At 37.9% G+C, this 22,795-nt stretch overlaps 2 protein-coding genes across 4 annotated transcripts; both read left to right on the top strand.

Annotated features, from left to right (window-relative positions):
* The first annotated feature begins 2,690 nt into the window (after window positions 1-2,690).
* LOC110115805 lies at window positions 2,691-5,684 on the top strand. Its single transcript, XM_020849174.1, has 3 exons — window positions 2,691-2,793; window positions 5,042-5,259; window positions 5,373-5,684. Exons 1-3 carry the CDS (start codon window positions 2,691-2,693, stop codon window positions 5,682-5,684), a joined length of 633 nt encoding a protein of 210 aa, XP_020704833.1.
* Window positions 5,685-10,477: 4,793 nt separating this feature from the next.
* On the top strand, window positions 10,478-21,286 carry LOC110115810 (probable amino acid permease 7). 3 transcript variants are annotated; one of them, XM_028699164.1, is made up of 8 exons: window positions 10,478-10,496; window positions 10,610-10,718; window positions 10,825-11,058; window positions 11,148-11,241; window positions 11,342-11,556; window positions 20,226-20,359; window positions 20,507-20,734; window positions 20,862-21,286. In XM_028699164.1, the coding sequence occupies exons 2-8, from the start codon at window positions 10,652-10,654 to the stop codon at window positions 21,261-21,263; spliced, it is 1,374 nt and encodes a 457-aa protein (XP_028554997.1). In that variant the 5' UTR covers window positions 10,478-10,496; window positions 10,610-10,651; the 3' UTR covers window positions 21,264-21,286. The 3 variants fall into 3 exon arrangements, with proteins under 3 accessions (XP_028554997.1, XP_020704837.1, XP_020704838.1); XM_020849178.2 differs by lacking the exon at window positions 10,478-10,496 and having other exon boundaries at window positions 10,591-10,718; XM_020849179.2 differs by lacking the exon at window positions 10,478-10,496 and having other exon boundaries at window positions 10,629-10,718; window positions 10,812-11,058.
* The last annotated feature ends 1,509 nt before the right edge of the window (window positions 21,287-22,795 follow it).

Below are 22,795 nucleotides of genomic sequence, written 5' to 3'. Positions count from 1 at the left end.
TTTGGTGTCTTCTTAATGTAGTAGTCCATCATGAATGGTGAAGATTGAGCTATCATGCTAACCCACTCCTCTCCCACTATAGTCGAAAGAGGATAGAAGCGGTACCCCTTTAGAAGTGGGGAGGATACATGAATTAGTAGCTCTTCAGTAGCTTCAGTCTCCATAACACCTAAGGTTTTCAGTTTAGAAATCTTCGTGGCTTTAGTTATTTTCTTTCTGACCCTTCTCAGGTAATATTTCTTCCAATGTTTACTCAAAACTTGATGCCTCTTCAGATATTTCTATGTCCCAAGATGCTGCAGCCACTGACTTAGTTTCTCTAACCCCCCTAGTAGAGGATATAATGGGTATGATTTGCTACAACATCCTTTGAATTTGGAACGGAGAAGTCCATCCCGACCCAATAGTAATCTCTACAAAGGGAGTGTCCTTTCTATCCTTGGTAGAAAGAATAACAATAGTTCCCCCATTGATTGACAATTTGAGTGTTTGAAACCCCATCTTAAATAGAGTCAAGTTGTTACAAATCAGCTCTTTGATATTCTTATCACGATCCAGTGAGAATATCTATTTTCTAGCCATTTTATTTTGTTTTGATTTCCTAAGATTAAGAATAAATGATTGAATTAGTTAATTTTGAAAAGAAGTTTTAAAATCATTAATGATTTTGATTCTTACTCTATTTATCAAGTCATACAAAGCATAATGTGTCATATAAATATAAGAAATGAAAATCATTCATGTTTTGGTAATATTAGGATTTCATTATTTATGTTAGGCTACAAGAAGATATTATGGAAGTACATATAATAGTGAAATGTATGAGTTATTTTATTCATTTTTTTGAAAGAAGATTTAGATTTTGAATTTGATTTATTTCGTTAAAATTTTGGAACCCAGCATTTTGAGTTTTTAACATGATATGAGGTTCACAAAATTGATATAAAAATCTAAGGAAGTTGGCTCGACTCTCTTATTCCACAAATTGATTTGGGGTGAAATGCCAAAGACCCTATTTTATTAACAACTCCCTTACTCACATCTCTTACTTGTTACTTTCTTTTATTTTCTTTATGTTGGCCTTACCCAAGAATGAAATGGGAAGAGGGACCAAAAGAAAAAAATTAGTTTTAACTATCGATTTAATAAAATTTTTATCATTATTAAAGATGGAGTGAGAGATAAAGCTCCAGTGGAGTCACTAGAAAACTATTTGCTAACTTTGTTGAAAAGTGCAAAGCAATTGTGATTATATTTTCTTTGAGAAAATTTGAATATAACTATTTTAAGTTTCTTTTAACTTTGTAGCTGAACTCATCATTATGAACGTTATATCATTTTGGATGGTGAAAAATCACTCCCTAGTGGATCCATATTACAAAGCTATAAATTTCATCATAACCATCATAACCAAATTCAAGAAGGAACTACATATTATTTTAGTTGGTCAAAATGATGTTTAATCAAATACTAATCTACAATAATCTAGATATATTGCCATTAATTTCTTATTCAAAGATATGTTGATAAATGATATCACTCTAGGAAAAGAAAATAACACTTATTATCCATTGTTTGAATATGACGATGATGATCATCTTTGATTTTTTTAAGATAATAATTTCTTTTTCCCATTGTATTTAGGAGATAAATATAATAAAGTTTGGTTATTTCTAGGATCTTAAATCTCTTATAAATGTAAGCCCTCTTAGTTAATTATATCATAGAAAGTTTAAACTTCCTATGAATACTCTCAATTAAAAAAATGATTTAAATTTTACTTTTAGATATTTTAAGAGTGATATAAAAGGAGTGAGGTTGGAATTTCAATAAGGATTAGATCAATTTTGAGCACTTATTTTTTAGGTCCAAAAGATGAGATGTAGGAAGTTGATGGGAACTATCCTATACGCGAGACATCCTACCTTTACTATACCTGCCACTAACACTAGTCACTATCTATTCCGTTTTTGGTTGCACATTCTCCACTTCCCTTAGCTAACTGTTTCTACTATAGTAGTAATGTATTAGTGGTATTATACATATAGCTCACCTTGGAATATTGAAGAGACAAAATATCATATTACCCAAATAATGTTCCATTGGTTTTTCATTTTCTACTCTATTTCTTGTAGGTCATCTCTGGTGGTTGCTAGGGAGATCACATTAGGTTGGTATCAGATCACCAGTGATCTAGACTAATGGTTGCATAAACTTCGCATAGAGCTTCCGATGATGATCGAAGCTTGGATGCCTTGTGGGCTGCGCAAGCTAGCATCACCCGGCAACTTAACGAACTTAGGATGGACTTCTTCCGCACATCTATTGAATTATGAACTGAGATGTTGGTTCTCAAAGCCTCAGTTAGCACTGTGTCGAGATAACCCCTACTAGTGAATGTGCCGACTCCTAGAGCTCATCCTGGCCGTGGGGGATATGTTAGACAATCGTGACCTGTGTTTGTTGATGCCTCAGATTCCAAAGATGGAGTTAATTTTCATCTGCAACATGAGAATATTGAATCCAAAGATGAAGTCTACCATCGTCATGATTGTCGCTGACCTAACGGACCAAATCATGGTGGAGTGGGTGAATTTTGAGTCAAATTATACATACTCTTCTATGAGGGAAGGTTACATATCGAGGATTACCTCGATTGGGAACGTGCCATTGAAGAATTCTTTGAGTATATGGAAATCAACCCCGACAAACAAGTTATGTATGTGGCTTGTCGGTTGAAGGGCGGTGCCAGTGCGTGGTGGCTGCAACTTATACAATATCGTCGTCGTGAAGGTAAAGGACCTATCCGCAGCTGGGCGAGGATGAAACAATTGGTTCGAAGTCACCTCTTACCAACTGATTATGAGCAGATTTTGCATCTTAAATATCAATAATGCACTTGAGGCCATCAACCCATGAGCGATACATCGAAGAGTTCTATCGGTTGAGCGCTCGCAACAACCTTCGGGAATCATAAACCCAACTCGTTGCTCAATACATTGGTGGCTTGAAAGATCTCATACAAGATAAGCTTGATTTGAACTATGTCTGGACATTATCTCAAGCGGTGAATTTACCCTTAAAGGACGAAGCCTAGTTGTAGCGTCAGTCCTGCAATCATTCTACCTGCAAACCTTATATTGATTCGTATGTTGATCAGACCAAGAATGGCCCTTATGCTCCAAGGCCATCTCAGGTTTCTTGCCCCACTAGCAATATACCTGCACCCAGTCAACCTGGTCATCCAGTTGAACCAAAAATCCCAACTAGACCCCCAGCCCCATTGCGAGAAAACCCATACAGCAAACCCAATACACTGAAATGCTACTGATGTTTCCAACTAGGACATAAGTTTAATGAGTTTCCAAATCGATAGTGAATTCAAGTGCTGGAAGGAGATGATTATATTGTTGAAAGTGAGCAGTATTCTATGGAGCAAGACTCAGATGCGTGCATTGAAGTTGTACATGTTGACGACGGCTAACCACTCCTCTGTGTTATACAAAAATTACTATTAGCACCTCAAACTTCAGTTCAGTCATAGTGAAGTTCTCTGTTTATAAGTCGTTGCACTATCTAAGGCAAAGTATTTGACTTGCTAATAAATAGTAGATACACAAAAAATGTTATCTCTTGATATGTGGTTCAAGCTTTGCAATTGAAAACTAGCAGTAATCCGCACCCATACAAAGTTAGTTGGATTAAGAAGGGTATGGAGGTAACAATGACCGACATATGTCGTGTTCCTTTCTCAATCGGTAAACATTATGTTTGCGAGGTTCTCTACGATGTTATTGACATGGACATATGTCACCTGATTTTAGGTCGGCCATGGTAGCATAACATGGATGCGACTTATCACTCTATGTAAAATGTTTATACTCTTGACTTGAAAGGCATGAAGCTGTGGCTATACCCCCAAGCCCATTCTTACTCTACTACGGATAAAGGTCCAAATAAAATTTTTATAACTTCAGGCAAACTCCTAGTGCAGTCACGGCAAGATAGTAATTGTTAGTTGGCGCTAGTGGTTTCTGATAGCTCGGGGGAATCCAAACCTGCTGGCTGTCTAGCAAAAATCCAGGTACTGTTGCATAAGTTCGCAGACGTCCTTCCTCCTGAGTTGCCTTCGAAGCTATAACCGATGCGTTCCATCCAGCATCAGATAGAATTTGTTCCCGGAGCAACTTTTCTGCACTTGACTTATTACCGTATGAGTCATAAAGAGTAGTCTACTCTATAAAATATGGTAGAAGAACTGATGAATAAAGAGTTCATTCAGCATAGCTTGAGCCCTTGCACAGTTTCGGCACTATTAGTCCCAAAAAGGATGACCAATGGAGAATGTGCGTTAATAGTGGAGAAATTAATAAAATCACTATAAAATACATATTCCCTTTTCCCCGGATTTCTGATTTGCACGATTGCCTTGCGGGAGCTGTTGTGTTCTCTAATTTGGACCTTAGGAGTGGATATCATTAAATACGCGTTCGCCCTGGTGACAAATGGAAGACCACGTTTAAGACCCGTGATGGATTATATGAATGGAAGGTAATGCCCTTCGGTCTTTGCAATGCCCCATCTACATTCATGAGATTGATGTATGAAGTCCTAAAACCTTTCTTTGAAAAATTTTGCGTCACTTATTTTGACAATATTCTTGTCTTTAGCGCTAACCTTCTTAATCATATTAATCATCTTTCTGATATCCTTCAAGTACTTCACCACCATAAACTCTATTTGAATTCCCCAAATGTGAGTTCACCTCAAGTGCGTCCATTTTTTGGGATTTATACTTTCTGCCGAAGGTGTTGAGGTTGATCCGAGAAAAGTAGCAGCAATCCGAGAATGGCCTACTCCCAAATCCCTATTTGAAGTGCGTAGCTTTCGTGGTCTCGCTAATTTTTATAGGCGATTATTAAGGGATTCATCATTCTTGTTGCTCCGTTGACGGGTTGTTTAAAAGCTAGTAATTTTATTTAGACAACGACTCAACAGAATAGTTTTAAAACTATTAAGCTTGCCTTATCATTCGCCCCAGTTCTTGCCTTGCCAAATTTTGAGAAGCCATTTCATGTGGATGCTAACACCTCAGTAGTAGGTATTGGTGTTGTGCTTTCTCAGGAGTCGAGGCCTATTGAATTCTTTTGTGAAAAGCTGAGTCCACCAAGGCAGAAGTGGTCCACTTATGAACAGGAAATGTATGCAGTGGTGCGATCATTGAAACAGCGGGAGCATTACTTGCTTCATCAGGATTTTGTATTAAGCAGTGATAACAAGGCTCTACAATACCTCAAAAGTAAAAAAAATATATTAATCATATGCATGCTCGATGGATCCTTTTTCTTTAGAAATTTACCTTTGTGATACAGCATAAGGAAGGAAAACTCAACCGGGTGGCTGATGCGCTTAGCAGGAAAGCAGCCCTACTCACTCGGTTGCAAAAAGAGATCACTGGGATACAAGAAATGAAGAATCTCTATGCCGAGGATGCTGATTTTGCCAGTTACTGGGAACAATGCATGTCCGGCAAACCTTGTAAGGATCTTATTGTACGCCATGGTTTCCTGTTTAAAGCTAATAACCTATGCATTCCCAACTCGTCCTATAGGCAACATCTTATCAAGGAAACTCATTATGGAGGCCTGTCGGCGCATGTTGGCAGAGACAAAACTCTCGCCTAGCTTTAGGTACATTTTTACTGGCCCCATTTATCCAGGGATGTTTCTCGATTTATAGAGCGATGTCCGGTATGTCAGGAGTTTAAGGGTACCTCACAGAACACTGGGTTATATATGCCCCTTCCCACACCGGACTCCATCTAGGAAGATCTTAGTATTGACTTTGTCTTGGGTCTCCCATGAACTAAGAATGGCATTGATTCTATTATGGTGGTAGTAGACAGGTTTTCTAAAATGTCGCATTTTATTTCCTGTAAGAAAACTTTTGACTCTTTGCATGTTGCTAAACTTTTCTTTAAGGAGATCGTTCAATTACATGGGCTACCCCATAGTATCACCTCTGACCGTGATGTGAATTTAATTAGTCACTTCTGGAGGGACCTATGAAAGTGCCTCCATACATAAATCAAACTTAGCTCCGCATACCACCCTCAAATGGACGGTCAGATAGAAGTTATCAACCGCACCCTTGGCAATATGTTGTGCTGTTTCATGCAAGATCACCCAAAAAAATGGGAGGAAATGATCCGTCAAGCAGAATTTTCTTTCAATTCTATGCCAAATAGATCTACAGGACGTTGCCCTTTCAGCATAGTATATACAAAAATGCCAAACCATTTGATTGACATTGTTATCTTGTCCAAATGCTGAAGCACCGCTACTGCTCAAACTGCCGAAGGGTTCAAAAATGTGGTGCAAGAAGTCCACGCCAAATTAGAAGAGTCCAATTTAAAATATAAGCAACTAGCTGACACACGAAGGCGTCCCAAAATTTTCAACCTAGGTGACTTGGTGATGCTTCATGTTTGCCAAGAGAGATTTCTACTGGTATGTACAGTAAGCTCAGCCCGCGAAAAATTGGTCCATTTCTTGTCTTGAGGAAAATTAATGACAACGCCTATATTATTGATCTGTCGGCTCACATTCAGACATCGTCCACCTTCAACATTTCTAATATCCATTAGTATCATCCACATGACGATGACGATACTACTTTTCCTCGTCAGAACCGAGTTCTTTCGAAGATGGGGAGACTTGAAGGGGACTATCCTATTACGCGAGACATCCTACCTTTACTATACCTGCCACAAACACTAGTCACTATATGTTCCATTTTTGGTTGCACGTTCTCCACTTCCCTTAGTTAACCTTTTATACTATAGTAGTAATGTATTAGTGGTATTATATATATACCTCACCTTGGAATATTGAAGAGATAAAATATCATATTACCCAAATATTGTTCCATTGGTTTTTCGTTTTCTTCTCTGTTTCTTGCAGGTCATCTCCGGTGGTTGCTAGGGAGATCACATTAGAAGTGTTTTGGAATTCTGAAATAATTAGGAAATAGTCTAATCTATCCTATGTGTTGGCTTTAATTTTTTTATTAGAGAAAATTTGAGTTGTTATTTTATTTAGAAATTTTGGCTTAAATTTTTAATGTTGGGGACTTATGATTTTAGGTATGTGCTGGATTTTCAATCTAAGTTGGGATCTAAACAATAGTGATGCTAACCTATGTAATGAAATATAAATCTAGGCTTACCTCGGCCTAGATTGGAGTATTAGCTAAACCACCTAGGCATTGTAAAATAATGAATCTGGTCTTTATGAAAGATGGGTAGGCTATTGGGACGTACATCAAAAGAAAGTCATAATTGACGCTTACTTCTGAATTTTGATTATGCCCGATGTAATTAAAGTTTTATTAATTTGATTGGTTTCTAATGTAATGCATGTTGATTGAATATGAATGCAAAAAATCATATATGATGAACTTTAAAAATTTTGGCATAGAAAATAGGACCTTCTCTATAAATGCTCAACATCCTCTAGATAGAGCAACACCCTGATTGGTCACGTGATCTATCATGACTTGAAAGAGGGGAGGTGCCTGTCAAAGAATAGAAAGTAAAATATGAATACATGAGAACTACTAGGCATTCTCAGGCTTACTTATTAGATAACACATATCTTTTTTATGTGGGACTAAAATTTTATTTGATTATTGGTAGAAAAATTTTTCATTGTCCCTAAGAGCCTAATAGAGTTTTCCAAGATAAACAAACCACACATGCAAGAAAGAAATCTAGAAAATAGCCAATTTCTAGTGTGTAATAAATTTAAAAAACATCATTAATCATATAGAATATTTAAAGTCCATGTGGTAAGTACCACTTAATTTACAATCCAGGGTCTGTAGGAACTAGAAGTAGTCGGTTGTCGCATACAATAACATGGATTTTAATCCTATATAATGACCATAATTATTAAAATGGGAAAATTTTCTTCTTCTCCTCAACGTATTTCTTCAGGATCCTTTGATCTGCTAGGTCCTTATATCAAAAAGAAAAGAACTTGCCAAAGGGGTTTTTGTCTTTTTAGAATTCAAATTTACCTAAATTTGGATATCCAAATGAAAGGAACTCCCCGCTAAAAGATGTAATTCCTCTTTGGATTCCAAATTGGGTATTAAATACCCCATTTGAAGTTCTAGTGGGGGATCAAATATATGCTGTGTAATTTTAGTGGTAATAGATCTAGTGGGGGATCGTGATTTTGGATAATCATGTCATTAAATGAGTAAATATTTTAGATATCCCAGATCTAAAAGTGGTGGTGAAATAGATGGGATTGTTATTAATAGAATTCAACTCGGATGATTGAAGTGGAGGAATGCATTGGGCTTATTTTGTAATGAAAAGTACTCATCAAACTTAAGGAAAGGTCTATAAAATGTGGTGAGATCTATAATGCTTTATAGTGTAGAATATTAGAAATTAAAAGAAAAGCATAAATTTAAGTTAAGTGGTGTAGATATGGGGTTGCTCATGTGGATGGGCGGCTTCACTCTTAGAGGCACAATAAAAAATAAGCATATACATGTAATGGTTGGAGTAGCTCCAGTGGGAGATAAGATTAGAGAGAGTGACTTTAGATGCTTTAGTCACATAAAATGCCAAACTTCCAATGACCTTGTTAGGAGAGTAGATGTATAAGATTTGGTTAATATTAAAAAAGATAAAGGTAGACCTGAAAAGACTTTGTTAAAAATATTAGAAATGAGTTATCTTTAGTAGATTTAAATGAGAATTTAACTCTCAATAGGACACAATGGAAAAAAAATGATTCATGTAGCCGACCTAAAGTTGTGGGATAAACAAGGGCGAAACTATTGAGGTTCCTGGGGGGGCAATTGGCCCCCCTAAAAAATTAATTTTTTTTCTTAAATGAGTTTTTAGGTAATTTGTCCCCCTCCAGATTTTTATAACTCTTTATTATAGGAATCTTTAGACAATTGCCCCCCCCCCTCCCCACCCCCCCCCCCCTCCACCCGCCCTTAAAAATTAAATCATCTATGAATCTTTAGGCGATTGCCCCATAGCAAGAATTATATATCATTGTGTAGATGGGTTATTAGAAGTAAATTTTAGTGCAATCTGCCCCTTAATAAGTTTTAAAAATATTATGGTAATTAGGCATTACCACAATCATAATTACACATTTGATGTACAAATATTATTGTTAAGGAATAAAATGAACCAATACAAAGCGACAATAGTAAACAGACCAAAATATACCTTAAAACGAAAAATTTTTCCAGGGCGCCTGAGCCACCTGAAATACTCCCGCACCGGGCCGCTGTCCACAACTTGATACCCGTACCTGACCGGGCAGGTCGATACCCGCAGCAGTGAGGGGTGGCTGCCGCCTTGGACTCCGACATCAATTGTGCTAGAGTGTGTTACACCGTAATTTTTTATTTAAGAATAATTGTCATTTATATAGATAGTTGAATAATATTTTATTATAAATGTTATGTTATTCAAGTACTAAATAATTCATTTGTCACAAATATTATATATAATAGAATATATATAATATAGCATTTGCGCCCACCCCCCCGCATCCCCCAACCCTTGAAAATTAAAGGCTGGTTCCGCTCTTGGGGATAAAGGCTTGATGTCATTGTTGTTGTTCATTCAATGTAATGCTTATTATCATACATTTATCCTCTGTTGTGTTTGCTTTATAGTTTGTTGTGATTATATTTTGCTTTATTACTCTATTACTCATACAATGTTTGAACATTGTACATTCCTTATTTGATCCTGCAATTTAACAATTCAATAAATTTTTTGAATGATGTCATTTAAGGACCTTGCTCAAACAATTTTGAAATGACAATCATAATTTTTTTTGGGATTATGCCAACTTTTATATAATTTGAGTTTGAAAAAGTTCAAACATGGACATTATTTTTTTTGGGATATGATCTAACCTTTATTGGTTATTATTCGAACCTTGTTCGAATTAATTTTGATTGTAACAGACTTAAAAAATAATTCATTTTCAAGAGAAGGGTTATTTTAACTTGAACGCAACTTTGAAGTAAATTTTTCAAAGAAGCAAAATAATGAGCATAATGTGGCATAATATCAGCATGATTCAAATTTAATCAAGATAATCATCAATTTTATTTTAATATGATTGAATTATATATTTTTAATAGATATTACATTTTCTTAAATTAAATTTGATTAGTATACAAGCATCCAAATTAACTTTATGTTGGAGCATCTTGACTTCTACTATTTTCTGATAAGTTATTGTGTATTGGGATGATCATCCAATTATCTTACTATTCGAAATGGGATAGTTGATAAATAATTGGAATACATATGTCACATCATTTGCATTTGATCCAATAACAGACGGTTCAAATAAGACCAAAAAAAAAAAAAAAAAAATCCAACTCCCTTTAAATTCCTATTTCCATTTTCCCTCAGCACATCAGCACATGTTGATTGACAGGTCATCCGAAACTTTTTTTGTAGTTGATTCACTGATAGTGCCAGTCGCATTCACTAATTAGTCTACAATATTCCAAAATCATCCCTAATTTATTTGCAATATTTTCTATACAGATAAGCATATAAGCTATTGCAAATTCTTCGCTGGCTTTGCTAATGGCAGTCGAGCACGCTCTTGAGATATCTGATGCTTCCAGCAATGACGATGGAAAGATAAGAACAGGTAATCCTAGGGCTAAACTTCTTCTATTTCTTCTGAATAATTCAAATCCCTCTATGTATCTACTACGTCCTGATTTCTAAGCCCTTGGGCAAGACAATACTACCAGGAAGTATATGGACATGTATAGCTCATATCATAACAGGAGTCATTGGCGCCGGTGTGCTTTCCTTGGCATGGAGCACGGCACAGTTGGGATGGATTGGCGGGCCTTTCGCCATGCTTTGTTTCGCCCTGGTCACCTACATATCTGCCTTCATGCTTTCAGAGTGTTATCGATCTCCGCATCCAGAGAAAGGAGCCAGAAACTACTCTTACATGGATGCAGTTAGGAAGACTTTAGGTACTTGGAACAACGATATTTTTGTTTTCTTCTTTGGAGAGTTTTCACTTTATTGTAAACTTCTGTAAAATAATTTTGTGTTTGTTCAGGTAACAAGCATACTTGGTTTTGTGGGTTTCTGCAATATCTGAGTTTGTTTGGAGTTTCTACTGCATATGTTATCACTACTGCAACTTGTATGAGGTACTTGACTAAATAGCTATACAATTTGATGTGAAACTGGAGCATGATATTTGAAAGCTGAACTGATTTATTGATTCTAGATCTAAAATCTATTTTGTAGGGCAATACAGAGATCAAATTGCTATCATAAGGAAGGACATGGTGCTCCATGCTCAGGTGGAGAAAACTTTTTTATGTTGATGTTTGGCCTTGTCCAGATTTTCTTCTCCCAGATTCCAGATTTTCACAATATGCGATGGCTATCCGTTGTCGCTGCAATGATGTCTTTCACCTACTCTTTTATTGGATTTGGGTTAGGCCTTGCCAAAGTGATTGGTATGGTTTGCCTTCTCTTTAAATAAGTTCAAATTTTTTACAGTTTCTAAGGAACAAATACATCTCAAACTGAAAAGAATGATTTGATTTACTTGAAATTTTTTGTTATTTTACTGAATAGAAACTTTGTTGAAACTGTCAATAACAATTTATGCGGAAGATAAGAAGAAACAAACAAAGTTATAGTCTATGTAGATTTTTTTTTTTTGTTAAAAGGATGACGCCGGACGGAGGTGGTGATGCGGCGTTGGACAAGAACCAGAGTTGCCGGAATCGAGCAACTTAAACAAGACCCAAGACATGATTCTTGGTAGGGTAACACCACTTGAATTTCTTCAAGATACAGAACCCAAAACAGAGCAAAAACTCACATCTTATTCATCATCTCTTATGATTAATGGCCAATGAAAATTTTCTATAAGTAAAGCCAATGATTTGTCTCAGCCAAAGTGGCCTGCCAGCCCACCTTTATGGCATTCAGCTATGAGAGTTAACCGTGTTGAACAGTGAGGAATACAGAGCCTATTGTTAAAGAATAAATATCCTTCCTTTAAATGAAATAAATGTGATGGGCCAGCCTGAAAGCTGCTCCAAATATTCTTAAAATCGACATCATTATGATACATTTTCTTTAGTAAATCAAAACAAATTACCTTGGATTGCAAAACCTGCAGGAAGAGGTGTTGCCGGCTGAGAGCATCAACAATGTGATTGCTCTGTACTGCTTTATAGTTAAAGGACAAAATGAAATGCTGCTAAGGATTCAGCCCTAGTAGCATGTAGGCTCCATAATTTCTTTGGTTGCTGAGAAAATGAAGAGCTTCATGATCAGAGAAGAAGGTGAATTTGTTGGCCAGCAAGCAGTGGCTCCAATGTAGTGCTCGGACAATTGTATAAAATTACTTATTGTAGGTGGAGTATTTTCGACAAGTATAATTCAATTTTTCACTAAAAAAAGGCAATAGGATGTCCACCTTATCTTAGGACGGCGCGGATATCCACATTTGATGCATCACATTCCACTTCAAAAATGTGATTGAAGTCAGGTAGTGCCAAGACGGTAGAAGTTGAAACTTGTTGTTTTAGAGACTTAAAGTTAGATTGAGCAGTGTCGTTCCAATAAAAGAGATTAACACAGAGGATCTCTGTAATAGGGGTGGTAATACTGCTGAAATTTTGGATAAACCTTATATAAAACGAAGCAAGGCTGTGAAACTTTCGTATCCGTGAAGGATTAAGGAGTTGGCCAGCTGACAATGGCTTGTAACCTGTTAGGATCAGCTTTAATCCCATTTGCTGAAATAATGTAACCCAAAAAGGAAATCCTATCAGTTGCAAACTGTCATTTCTCTAAATTAGCAAATAGCAGTTGTTCTCGCACGACATCGAATACTTGCCGAAGGTGTTGTTGGTGTTTATCTTTACCTTGACTATAGACGAGAATATCATTGTAGTAGGAAACCACACATTTGCATGATAAAGGCTATAAAATATGATTCATAAGCCACATAAAGGTGCTTGGGGCATTGGTGAGCCCGAATGGCATTAGCATCCATTCATAGAGCCTATCACGTCTCGAATGCGATCATCAATTCATCTCCGGCTCTCATACAATTTGGTGGTATCCAGTCCTCAAATCAATTTTGAAAAATATAGTTTAGCCACAAAGTTGATCAGAAATGTCGTCAATGAGAGGAATTGGGAGCCTATATTTATAGTAATTTTATTGACAACATTGTTGACAATTCACATTCTATAGGTCCCATCTTTTTTTGGCACCATTAACACCGGCACGTCGCACAGACTGACAGTGTGGCGAATAAAACCTTTAGCCAATAATTCTTCAACATGGTTTTTAAGTTCTGCATGCTCATATGGTCTTAATTGATATATAGGCTAGTTAGGAATTATAGATCCTGGGACGAAGTCTATGGCATGCTGAACTTCTCTCTTGGGAGTTAATATAGAGGGAATCTCATTTGCTAGTACATCTTGATACTCTTGCATTAAAGATTGAATTGCTTCATTAATACTATATGTGATCGCATTTATCTCCAGTAAGATCAACAATTAGCCCTTGTTCTCCTCCTATAATGCCTTTATAAACATCAATCGTTTCAATATAATTTGTTCAGAGTTGGGCGCTTGATGCTGAGCTGGTAATGGTACAAACACAATTTACCTTCCTTGATAGTCAAACATGTATGTATTGTTAACAACCCCTCACGCTATTACACGTGCCATCCTTATATTGGTTTTTACTTCTTAGTTTGTCTATTTAATACCCGTAATAGTTACCTTTATGATACGAATTACATTTTCCATTTCATCTTCACCTGCTCTCTCCATTCGCTGCTTCGTCTTCTTGGATCGCTCTCATGGTATCAGAGCAAGAAGTCCTGGTGAAATTTTTTCTTCCTCAATAATGTTCTCGTTCTTTCGCCGGCTTATGGAGCCATCTTCGGCATCTCTTGCCGCCACTACTCCGACCGCTCCTCAAACTTCCAATCCCACGACGAACGTCTCGTAGATATCTCCTCAACTCAAATTTTTAGTTAGCAACATCAAGAACATCGTTTCTATCCTTCTTACTCCAGACAATTATCCCATATGGCGTTTGCAAGTATTCAAAATTTTTCGACCGAATGGATTTGAAGGATTCTTGGACAATTCTTGTCCTCGGCCTTCACCCTGTTCACCGATCAATTCCACTGAATATACCTACAAAACTTGGATTCAAATCGATCAACATCTTGCCGCTGCCCTCTATTCGGTCATCTCCCAACTCTACTCCCTTATGTTCTTTCCCTAGACCACAGTTTCGAAATTTGGAGCACCATCTCTTGCCGACTTCAATTCGCCACCCGATCCCGCACAATTCAGCTCAAGAATGAGCTTCATCACATATCCATGAAAGATCAAAATATGACACAATATCTTCTCAATATCAAGTCCAAAGTCGATGTCATCGCCGCTGCCGGCGAACCTCTTCATACTGAAGATATTATCCTTTATACATTGAACGGGTCTCCTTCTCAATATCAAGCCTTTAAAACCGCGATTCGTACTAATCTCCAGCCCATGACACTGGACGATCTCTATACTTTGCTCTGTAGTGAAGAACAAAATCTCGCCCAAGAAGCAACTCGCGATCTTAAAAATCTTCAATTGTCTAAACCCACCATGGCACTTACCGCCTCGCGTGGACGAGGTTGTGGACGCACCAAAGCTAACCGTGGACGATTCTCTTTAGCAAATCGGTCCGCTCGCAATTTGTCTTCTCGCAATGACAAGAATGCTTCCACCTCCATATTTTGTCAAATCTACTTCAAGAAAGGTCACTCTGTCATCTAGTGTTGGCATCATCATGATCCCACCTACACTGACGAACAACAAAACTCAACTCTCTTCTCACAAACTGAATCATCCAACAACTCTGATTGGTTTCTTGACAGCGGCGCCTCCAGTCATCTGACCTCAGATCTCTCGAACTTAAGCTCCCCAAAATCTCATACCGGTTCTCATTAGATAACGTTAGGTAACAGACACACTCTTCCCAACCAACACTCGAGCAAGGGTATTCTTCCCACCCCAACTGGTAAACTTAAACTTGAAAATCTTTATCATATACCAAATCTTTCTTTCAATTTAATTTCTATTGATCAACTAACTTCTAATAATCAATGAATAATTACGTTCAATTCTAATGGATTTAAAATTCAGGAGTCGAAGACCAGGAAGCTTCTTCTGTAGGGTCCATGTCTTAATGGACTTTATCTGATTCGCTCATTCAACTCCGCTAATACGCTCGCTCTCGTCTCCACTCAAGCCATTCCTAATCTCTTGCACCATCGTCTAGGACATCTTGCCTCCAACACTCAAAGAAAATTAGCAAATACCATGCCTACTATTTGTTTTCAATCTTCTCATTACCAGTGTAATCCTGTAAAATGGCCAAATGCCATAGATTACCTTTTCCTATATCAAATCATTTAGCTTCTACCAGTTTTGAATTGGTTCACTCTGATGTTTGGGGACCCTCCCCCACTACTTCTATGCAAGGTTACAAATATTATGTGTCATTTATTGACGAATACTCTAAATTTTGTTGGATCTATCTGTTGCGTCAAAAATCTGAAGTTATTTTAAAATTCATAGAATTCAACAAGATGATTGATCGTCAATTCAACAAATGTATCATCACCTTCTGCTCGGACGGTGGTGGTGAATTCATTAACTATCAATTCAAACTCATTTGCAAAATTGGGGTATCAATCATCAATTCTACTGTCCATATACCCCCGCTCAAAACGGCGTTGGCGAACACAAACATCGGCATATCTTGGAAATAATTCTTACCTTAATCCTCGAAGCAAATCTTTCGCAATTCCTCTGGGTTGACGCTTTTCATACTGCAGTATATCTCATCAATAGGTTACCCACTCCTGTCCTCAATTACGCAAGTCCTTATTTCAAACTTTATCAAAAACTTCCTTCTTACACCCACCTTTGCATTTTAGTTTGTCTATGCTATCCGTGGCTACGTCCCTATAACAACTCTAAACTCTCACCTCTGTCTCTTCCTTGTGTATTTATAGGTTACGCTCCTATGAAAAAAGGCTATAGATGCCTTCACCCCACTACGAGAAAAGTTTACACATCACATCACGTTATTTTAAACTAAGATATGTTCCCTTACCGAAGCCAACAGACAACCACACCTCCTTTATCCTTAGAAAACAACTATACACCTCCACTCACCCTCGTCCGGACTACTCAGACTCACACTCCTGAGACACCTACCACCACCACTCATTCTTCTCGTCAACCATACTCTCCTCCCGTCAGTCACCCCTCCAATTCGTTAACACCATTTGCTTCTTCAGACAACGCTACTTGCACCCATCCTTCCACAGACATTCCGGCTCAACCTATCATTCATCCCATGCAAACAAGATCAAAAAATGGACACTCCAAACCAAAGGTTATATTCAATCTTCTCCATTGTAACACTCCTCCTGATCCAACTTGCTTTACCGAAGCCAACAAACATAAACACTGGCGGATGGCTATGTCCGATGAGTTCCAAGCTCTCCAGTCTTAGAGGACCTGGACCTTGTCCCTCCGAACGCCAATTCAAATGTACTTGGCTGCGTTGGACTTATCGCACTAAATTTCTTTCTGACAGTACTATTGCTCGTCACAAATCCAGACTTGTTTCTCAAGGCTTTAATCAAGAATACGGCCTCGATTACACTGATACCTTTAGTCCAGTCGCCAAAATGCCCAATGTTTGTGTACTTCTAGTTATCGCTCTTCATCACAACTGGTCCGTTCACCAACTCGACGTCTCTAATGCGTTCCTTCACGGTCTCCTCTCCGAAACCATCTTTATGAAACAGCCCCCCCGGCTTTATCGATACTCTTTACCCCAATCACGTTTTTCAATTGAAGAAAGCTCTCTATGGCCTAAAAAAATCCCCGAGATAATGGTTCGCCACTCTTTTTGACCATCTACAAAGTCTTGGTTTCAAATTAAGCTCTTCTGACCCGTCTTTACTCATATATCATAAACTCGACATCTCTATCTACTTTTTAGTTTATGTCGACAATATCCTAATTACCGGAAACTCCTCTACAGAAATCACCAAAATTCTTCAAAATCTTCACAATAAATTCAATATGAGAAACCTTGGACTCATTTCTCAATTTCTTGGAATTCAAGCCACTCACACAACCTATGGCATCTACCTAAATCAAACTCAATTCGCTGAGTCCATTCTGTCAAAAGCTGGTATGCTCAATTGCAAGCCTGTTCTTTCCCCATCTCAGCTTAAGCCCACACGCGACACTACCAATTCTCCCGCCTTCTGCAATCCCACTCTATTTCGTCAATTAACAGGATCTCTACAATATCTTACTCTTACTCGACCTAATATTTCATTTGCAGTTAACAAAATTTCTCAGCATATGCAGAACCCACTCATCACACACTTTGAAGCCCTCATGCGTCCCCTACGATATATTCAAGGTACGTTGCATATGGGTCTACCAATTTTTCGTGACAATCTTTCCTGGCGCTCCTATGCAGATGCGGACTGGGCAGGTGACTCGACAGACAAAAAATCTATCTTCGGATATTGCAACTATCTCGGTTCTTCCCTAATCTCATGGAGCGTCAAAAAGCAACAGGTCGACACCCAATCCTCAACAGAAGCCGAATATAGAGCTCTCGCAGCTTCAACTGCCGAAGTAATTTGGCTCCGCCGCTTACTCCAAGATTTCAACTGTAATCTCTCCGCTCCTACACCTATCTTCTATGATAACACCTTAGCTATAGCCTTGGCTAACAATCTGGTTTTTCATGCCAGAACAAAACACATAGAGGTCGATTGTCATTTTATAAGGAACTGCATCAAGGATCGAACAATCACCATACATCACACTTCCACCAAAGACCAAATCGTTGATATCTTCACCAAGCCACTCTCCATCTCAAGATTCAAGCAACTCGCAACCAAACTGATCACCTCTTCCGAGGCAATAGTTTGAGGGGGCCTGTTAACAGCCCCTCACGCTATTACACGTGTCAGTGGATTGTTTTTCGAACGTATTGCCAAGGTCACCCCAATAGTATGTGACAAGCATCCATCAGTACCGCATCGCACCATACGTTTTCTTCAAAACTTTCAATAGAAAAATTAAGTAGACATCGTTTGGATATTTGGACCTCATTCTCCTGTTGAATCCATGACAATTTGTATGGGTTGGGGTGATTCTTCATCGGTAACTGTAGCTTTTCTACCATAGCAGTTGACACCACATTCTCGCAACTTCCACTATGGATAATCATTTAACAAACTCTTCGGTTCATAGTACGCCTTATTTTAAAAATGATGCGTCGCTGCCAAACCTCTTCTTTATGTGAGTTCAATAGGAGATGAAGAACTAATAATTTTCCTTCATCTGTTGAGCTGATTGTCATTTCTTGTTGTTTCTGAATTTCAGGACTTCATGTCTCGACTTCTGTTATTGTTTCTTCTTCTTGTTCTGGATCCTCAAGAAGGGTGACTAGCCGCCGGTTTGGACAACCTGAGGAAATATGGCCAAATTCGTGACATTTAAAGCATTTATGAGCTGGAAGTCCGGTTGTATTGGGCTGACGACGACTACTGTCCGGAAGACTTGTGCCTTCTTTATTGTTTGAGTTGCTTCCTGTCACCACCTTCTTAAAGCCTGCTCGGTTCCCATCACTCTTTCTCCTTCCTGCCTTGCCTTGTGTCCCTTTGCCCCCACGCTGTTGTCTTTCCACCTTCATAGCTAAGTTAACGACATCTTGGAATGTCCAATAAGGTTGTAACTGAACAATATTACTATAGAGGGGTTTAACCCACCCAAGAAACGGGCAATTGTGCTCTCTTCAGGTTCTCTTAAATCACACTGGAGTGATAGCTGCTGGAATTCAGCAATACAGAGATGATTTTGTTGTAATTGGTGAAATTTCAAGAAGAGATCTTGCCGATATTGATCAAGCAAGTATTTGCGTTGTAACTCCCTTTTCATTTTTGGCCATCTAGTTATCTTGCTCTGACCTTCACGATCCCGACGCTGTTTCAAACTTTCCCACCATAGAGACACTTTTCTTCAGCTTAATGGCCACTAATTTGACAATGCGATCATATTGCACTTCTTTAAATTCAATGACTCTCTCAACTGTGTGTAGCCAATTCAAAATTCCTCGTGGTCCAACCGCCTATCAAACTCGGGCAAGTCAAATTTGATTCCCCCATCATCTGAAGGACCTCGTTGAACTCTAAACTGATGGCGTAGCTCCACTTCTTCCTCACTTGAAGAATTTTGATGGAAAGGGTTTATGTCTTCCTCAACTTCTGTTTCCTGCTCCTCTTTCTTCAAACCGAGCTAATCGTTGCTGTAGTTGCTGGATTTCCCTTTGTAGATCTGTAATCACCAATTCTTGGATTGGTCGTTGCTGGTTCCTGCGAGGCGGCACTTTGATGGGTGTGATACCAAATCTGATCTCGCCTGGGACAGAAGTACGTGGCTGCAGTTCATTTCTTGACTGGGACAGAGTTCAGAGTTACAGTGAGACAATTATTGAACGTCACTCCGATCTTCACGGGAAGAGATCTGTTGCTACTATGGTGAAACTCTTGGTGAAAACTATGGATGAATCCAACCCATTTGTTAACACAAACAAACCACCACCTGAATTAAAGAATTCAGGATACATAACAGAATCTCTAAAAAAAACAGAGAAATATCTTTTTTTCTTTCCAAAATAAAAATCTGCCTGTTATTCCTTAATAATGCTATATTTTTACAAGTGGTCAATAGTCTAGCTACACCCAGGCAACAAAACAAAGGAAAACAAATAAACTTATAAAAAAAACGGCTACAGCAAAACAAAAATCCATTATAAGAATTTCTTAATTCAGCTAAACTACAACTTCGGAAACATTCTGTAGCTCCGACGTCAAAAGGATTTTGTTTCATTCCAGTATACATTATGACGAGCCAATCATTATGCCAAAAGAGAGAGCAGTTTCTTTGTAAAATGACTAGTTTTTGTTAAGATATATCTTTTATGTAGCACAAAACAGTCTTTTTGTGCAGCAGAAAGCAAATATCTAATCCTACTTGTATTTCAGGTAATGGAACGATCAAAGGGGGGATTGGAGGGGTTCATACAGCATCCACAGCACAGAAAGTTTGGAAAGTTTCCCAAGCTATTGGTGACGTAGCATTTGCTTACCCATACTCTGTAATTCTCATAGAAATACAGGTGAAATTCTGCACATCTTATTACTCCATATATGATCTCATTTTATAGTACTAGTTTTATATGGCGTAAACAAAAAGAGAAAAATTGTTAAGATCTTCCTTCTATATATATTAAGACAATGAACTATGAAATCACCCCTTAATACAGGATACGGTGAAGTCCCCACCTCCTGAGAATCAGACCATAAAGAAAGCTTCCATGGCTTCGATCATCATCACCACTTTCTTCTACCTCTGCTGTGGATGTTTTGGCTATGCTGCCTTTGGCGATGACACCCCCGGAAATCTCTTAACTGGATTCGGATTCTATGAACCATACTGGCTAATAGACTTCGCCAACATTTGCATCATAATTCACCTCATAGGGGGTTATCAGGTAATACAAGTTTCCTTCTTTTTTATCTCCTCTTTAAGACTTTTGAATGCTAATATTAGAAATGTTTCTACTGCAATCTAGTTCCCAATCTTCTAATAATTAACCATTTTTTTCTATTTCATTTCAGGTATACAGCCAACCAATCTTTGCGTTTGTGGAGCGGTGGCTATCGATAAAACTTCCACTGACCAGTTTGGTGAATGATTTCTACAACATTCACCTTCCATTCTTACCATCTTTCAAGATCAATCTGTTCAGGATTTTCTTTAGAACACTATACGTGGCATCAACCACGGGACTTGCGTTGGGCTTCCCATACTTCAACCAGGTATTGGCGCTGCTTGGAGCCATTAGCTTTTGGCCACTGGCAATCTACTTCCCTGTGGAGATGTACTTTGTGCAGAGGAAGATTGCACCCTGGACTTCAAAGTGGGTCGTGCTACAGGTCTTCAGCGTTGGATGCTTGCTTGTGAGCATCTTTGCTTTGGTTGGATCCATGGAAGGGCTTTTCTTTCAGAGACGGTCGTGAGCTGGGAAAATTATTAGGCCCGGTCACCTGACAGAGAGATACATCCGGAATTCTCTCAGTCTACAGTAAAAGCGCAGTCAAAGCGCAGCTACTGCAGTAACTGTGCTTTGGCTATGTTTTACTGTAGATATAGAGAAATCTGGATGTATTTCTCTGTCAGGTGATTGGACCTAAAATTTGCCCGTGAGCTAGGGATAGTTTTTTTTAAGCGGTAATGTAATTATAAAAGAGAAAAGGAATGTTTTGAAGGTTTTTTATATATTTACCTTTTAAATTTTGTTTTTTTTAGGGGGATGACTTTGGGCTACGCCAAGAACTTCTTTTAATAAAAAACAAATTTACAATAAAGAACCTATTAACTGAAAACTAGTTTGAAGTAGATGAACCACAAAAACATGGCTCGATAAAGTGGCAGAGAGAATGATCCTTAAGACAGTAAAGAAATATCAATCAAATAAGCTAAGGGTGATGCGGTCGTGTGTTAGCCTATTCAAATCAAGCATCAAAGCAATACTGAACAGCTCAAAAGTGTAAGTCAAAGACAACATTTCATTCACGAAGTAAGAACTGCAATAGGGAGAAAAAAAAAAAAAGAAAACTCTCCATGGCCAACAAAAGGAATTAAAGACTGTGAACATAAAGAAAGGGCTCAAAGATTCTTCCATATTGTGCAAGAGGATTAGTTCAGCAAAATAAGATTAGCGGAGCTGATTCGACAAAATGTTGATCAAGGTGGCAAAAAGACCGAAAATGAATTAAGGAGCTCCTGAAAGTCATGAACCAAATCATAGTAATGCCAAAACCTAATAACATCTGAAAATGTATAGCTTTTGATTTCCTAAAGTTTTCCCAGTTTGAAATTCTCAATATTACAAGTATTTCTATTAGACGGTGAGTAATTTTTCTTGTATGGCTCTTAGTTTCCATCTTCCGACTGGTGTATTGCTCTTATACCAATTGTTGCCATTTTGAATCACCTCTTGAATCATGTATGGGATAAAGTGCTACATGACCCGTCAACATCTAGAATCCTATCTACCTGGTGAAAGGTTCTGAGATAGAGATACTGATGATGATGTCAGTTACTTAAGTGAGTGAGATTGTGAGACCTTTAGGTAAAAAGAAGCTAAATTCTTAAACATCAATGCACTTTTTGATGTAATGGTCAGAATTTCATTAAAAAAACTCAACAGTTAAGCATGCTCATTCCAGAGAAATCTTAGGATGGATGCCCTCATGGGAAGTTACACTAATAAGACAAAATTGTGTAGCCCTTAAGCCAAAATATATAGTATCTCGATAGTTAAGAGTTTGGATTCTATTTATTTAAGGGGTTTCACAGAAGATTTAGAGAAACTGTAGATAGAGGTGTTAACCGATGATACATGTTCAAGTTTGTTAGGTCAAATGATTATTCAACCAACTCTATAGGAGAAAATTCAGGAAGCTCAGAAGTCGGATATAAAGTATCTGAAGTTGATTGATCTGATTAAGGCTGGTAAGAGACCTAAAATTTTTGTATCTAATTTTGG

The sequence above is a fragment of the Dendrobium catenatum genome, unplaced genomic scaffold (assembly GCF_001605985.2).
Source record: "Dendrobium catenatum unplaced genomic scaffold, ASM160598v2 fragScaff_scaffold_1220, whole genome shotgun sequence".
Lineage (NCBI taxonomy): Eukaryota > Viridiplantae > Streptophyta > Magnoliopsida > Asparagales > Orchidaceae > Dendrobium > Dendrobium catenatum.
The sequence above is the reverse complement of the archived record's forward strand: the minus strand, read 5'-3'. Positions and strand labels throughout refer to the sequence as shown.

Excerpts from the sequence above, each read along its gene's own strand:
- LOC110115805 (XM_020849174.1), top strand. The coding sequence starts at position 2,691 with ATGGAAATCAACCCCGACAAACAAGTTATGTATGTGGCTTGTCGGTTG. Across the intron at positions 2,794-5,041 it reads ACAATATCGTCGTCGTGAAG|TTCTTGCCTTGCCAAATTTT; the intron begins GTAAAGGACCTA and ends CATTCGCCCCAG. Across the intron at positions 5,260-5,372 it reads ACTTGCTTCATCAGGATTTT|CATAAGGAAGGAAAACTCAA; the intron begins GTATTAAGCAGT and ends TTTGTGATACAG.
- LOC110115810 (XM_028699164.1), top strand. The coding sequence starts at position 10,652 with ATGGCAGTCGAGCACGCTCTTGAGATATCTGATGCTTCCAGCAATGAC. Across the intron at positions 10,719-10,824 it reads CGATGGAAAGATAAGAACAG|GAAGTATATGGACATGTATA; the intron begins GTAATCCTAGGG and ends CAATACTACCAG. Across the intron at positions 11,557-20,225 it reads AGGCCTTGCCAAAGTGATTG|GTAATGGAACGATCAAAGGG; the intron begins GTATGGTTTGCC and ends CTTGTATTTCAG.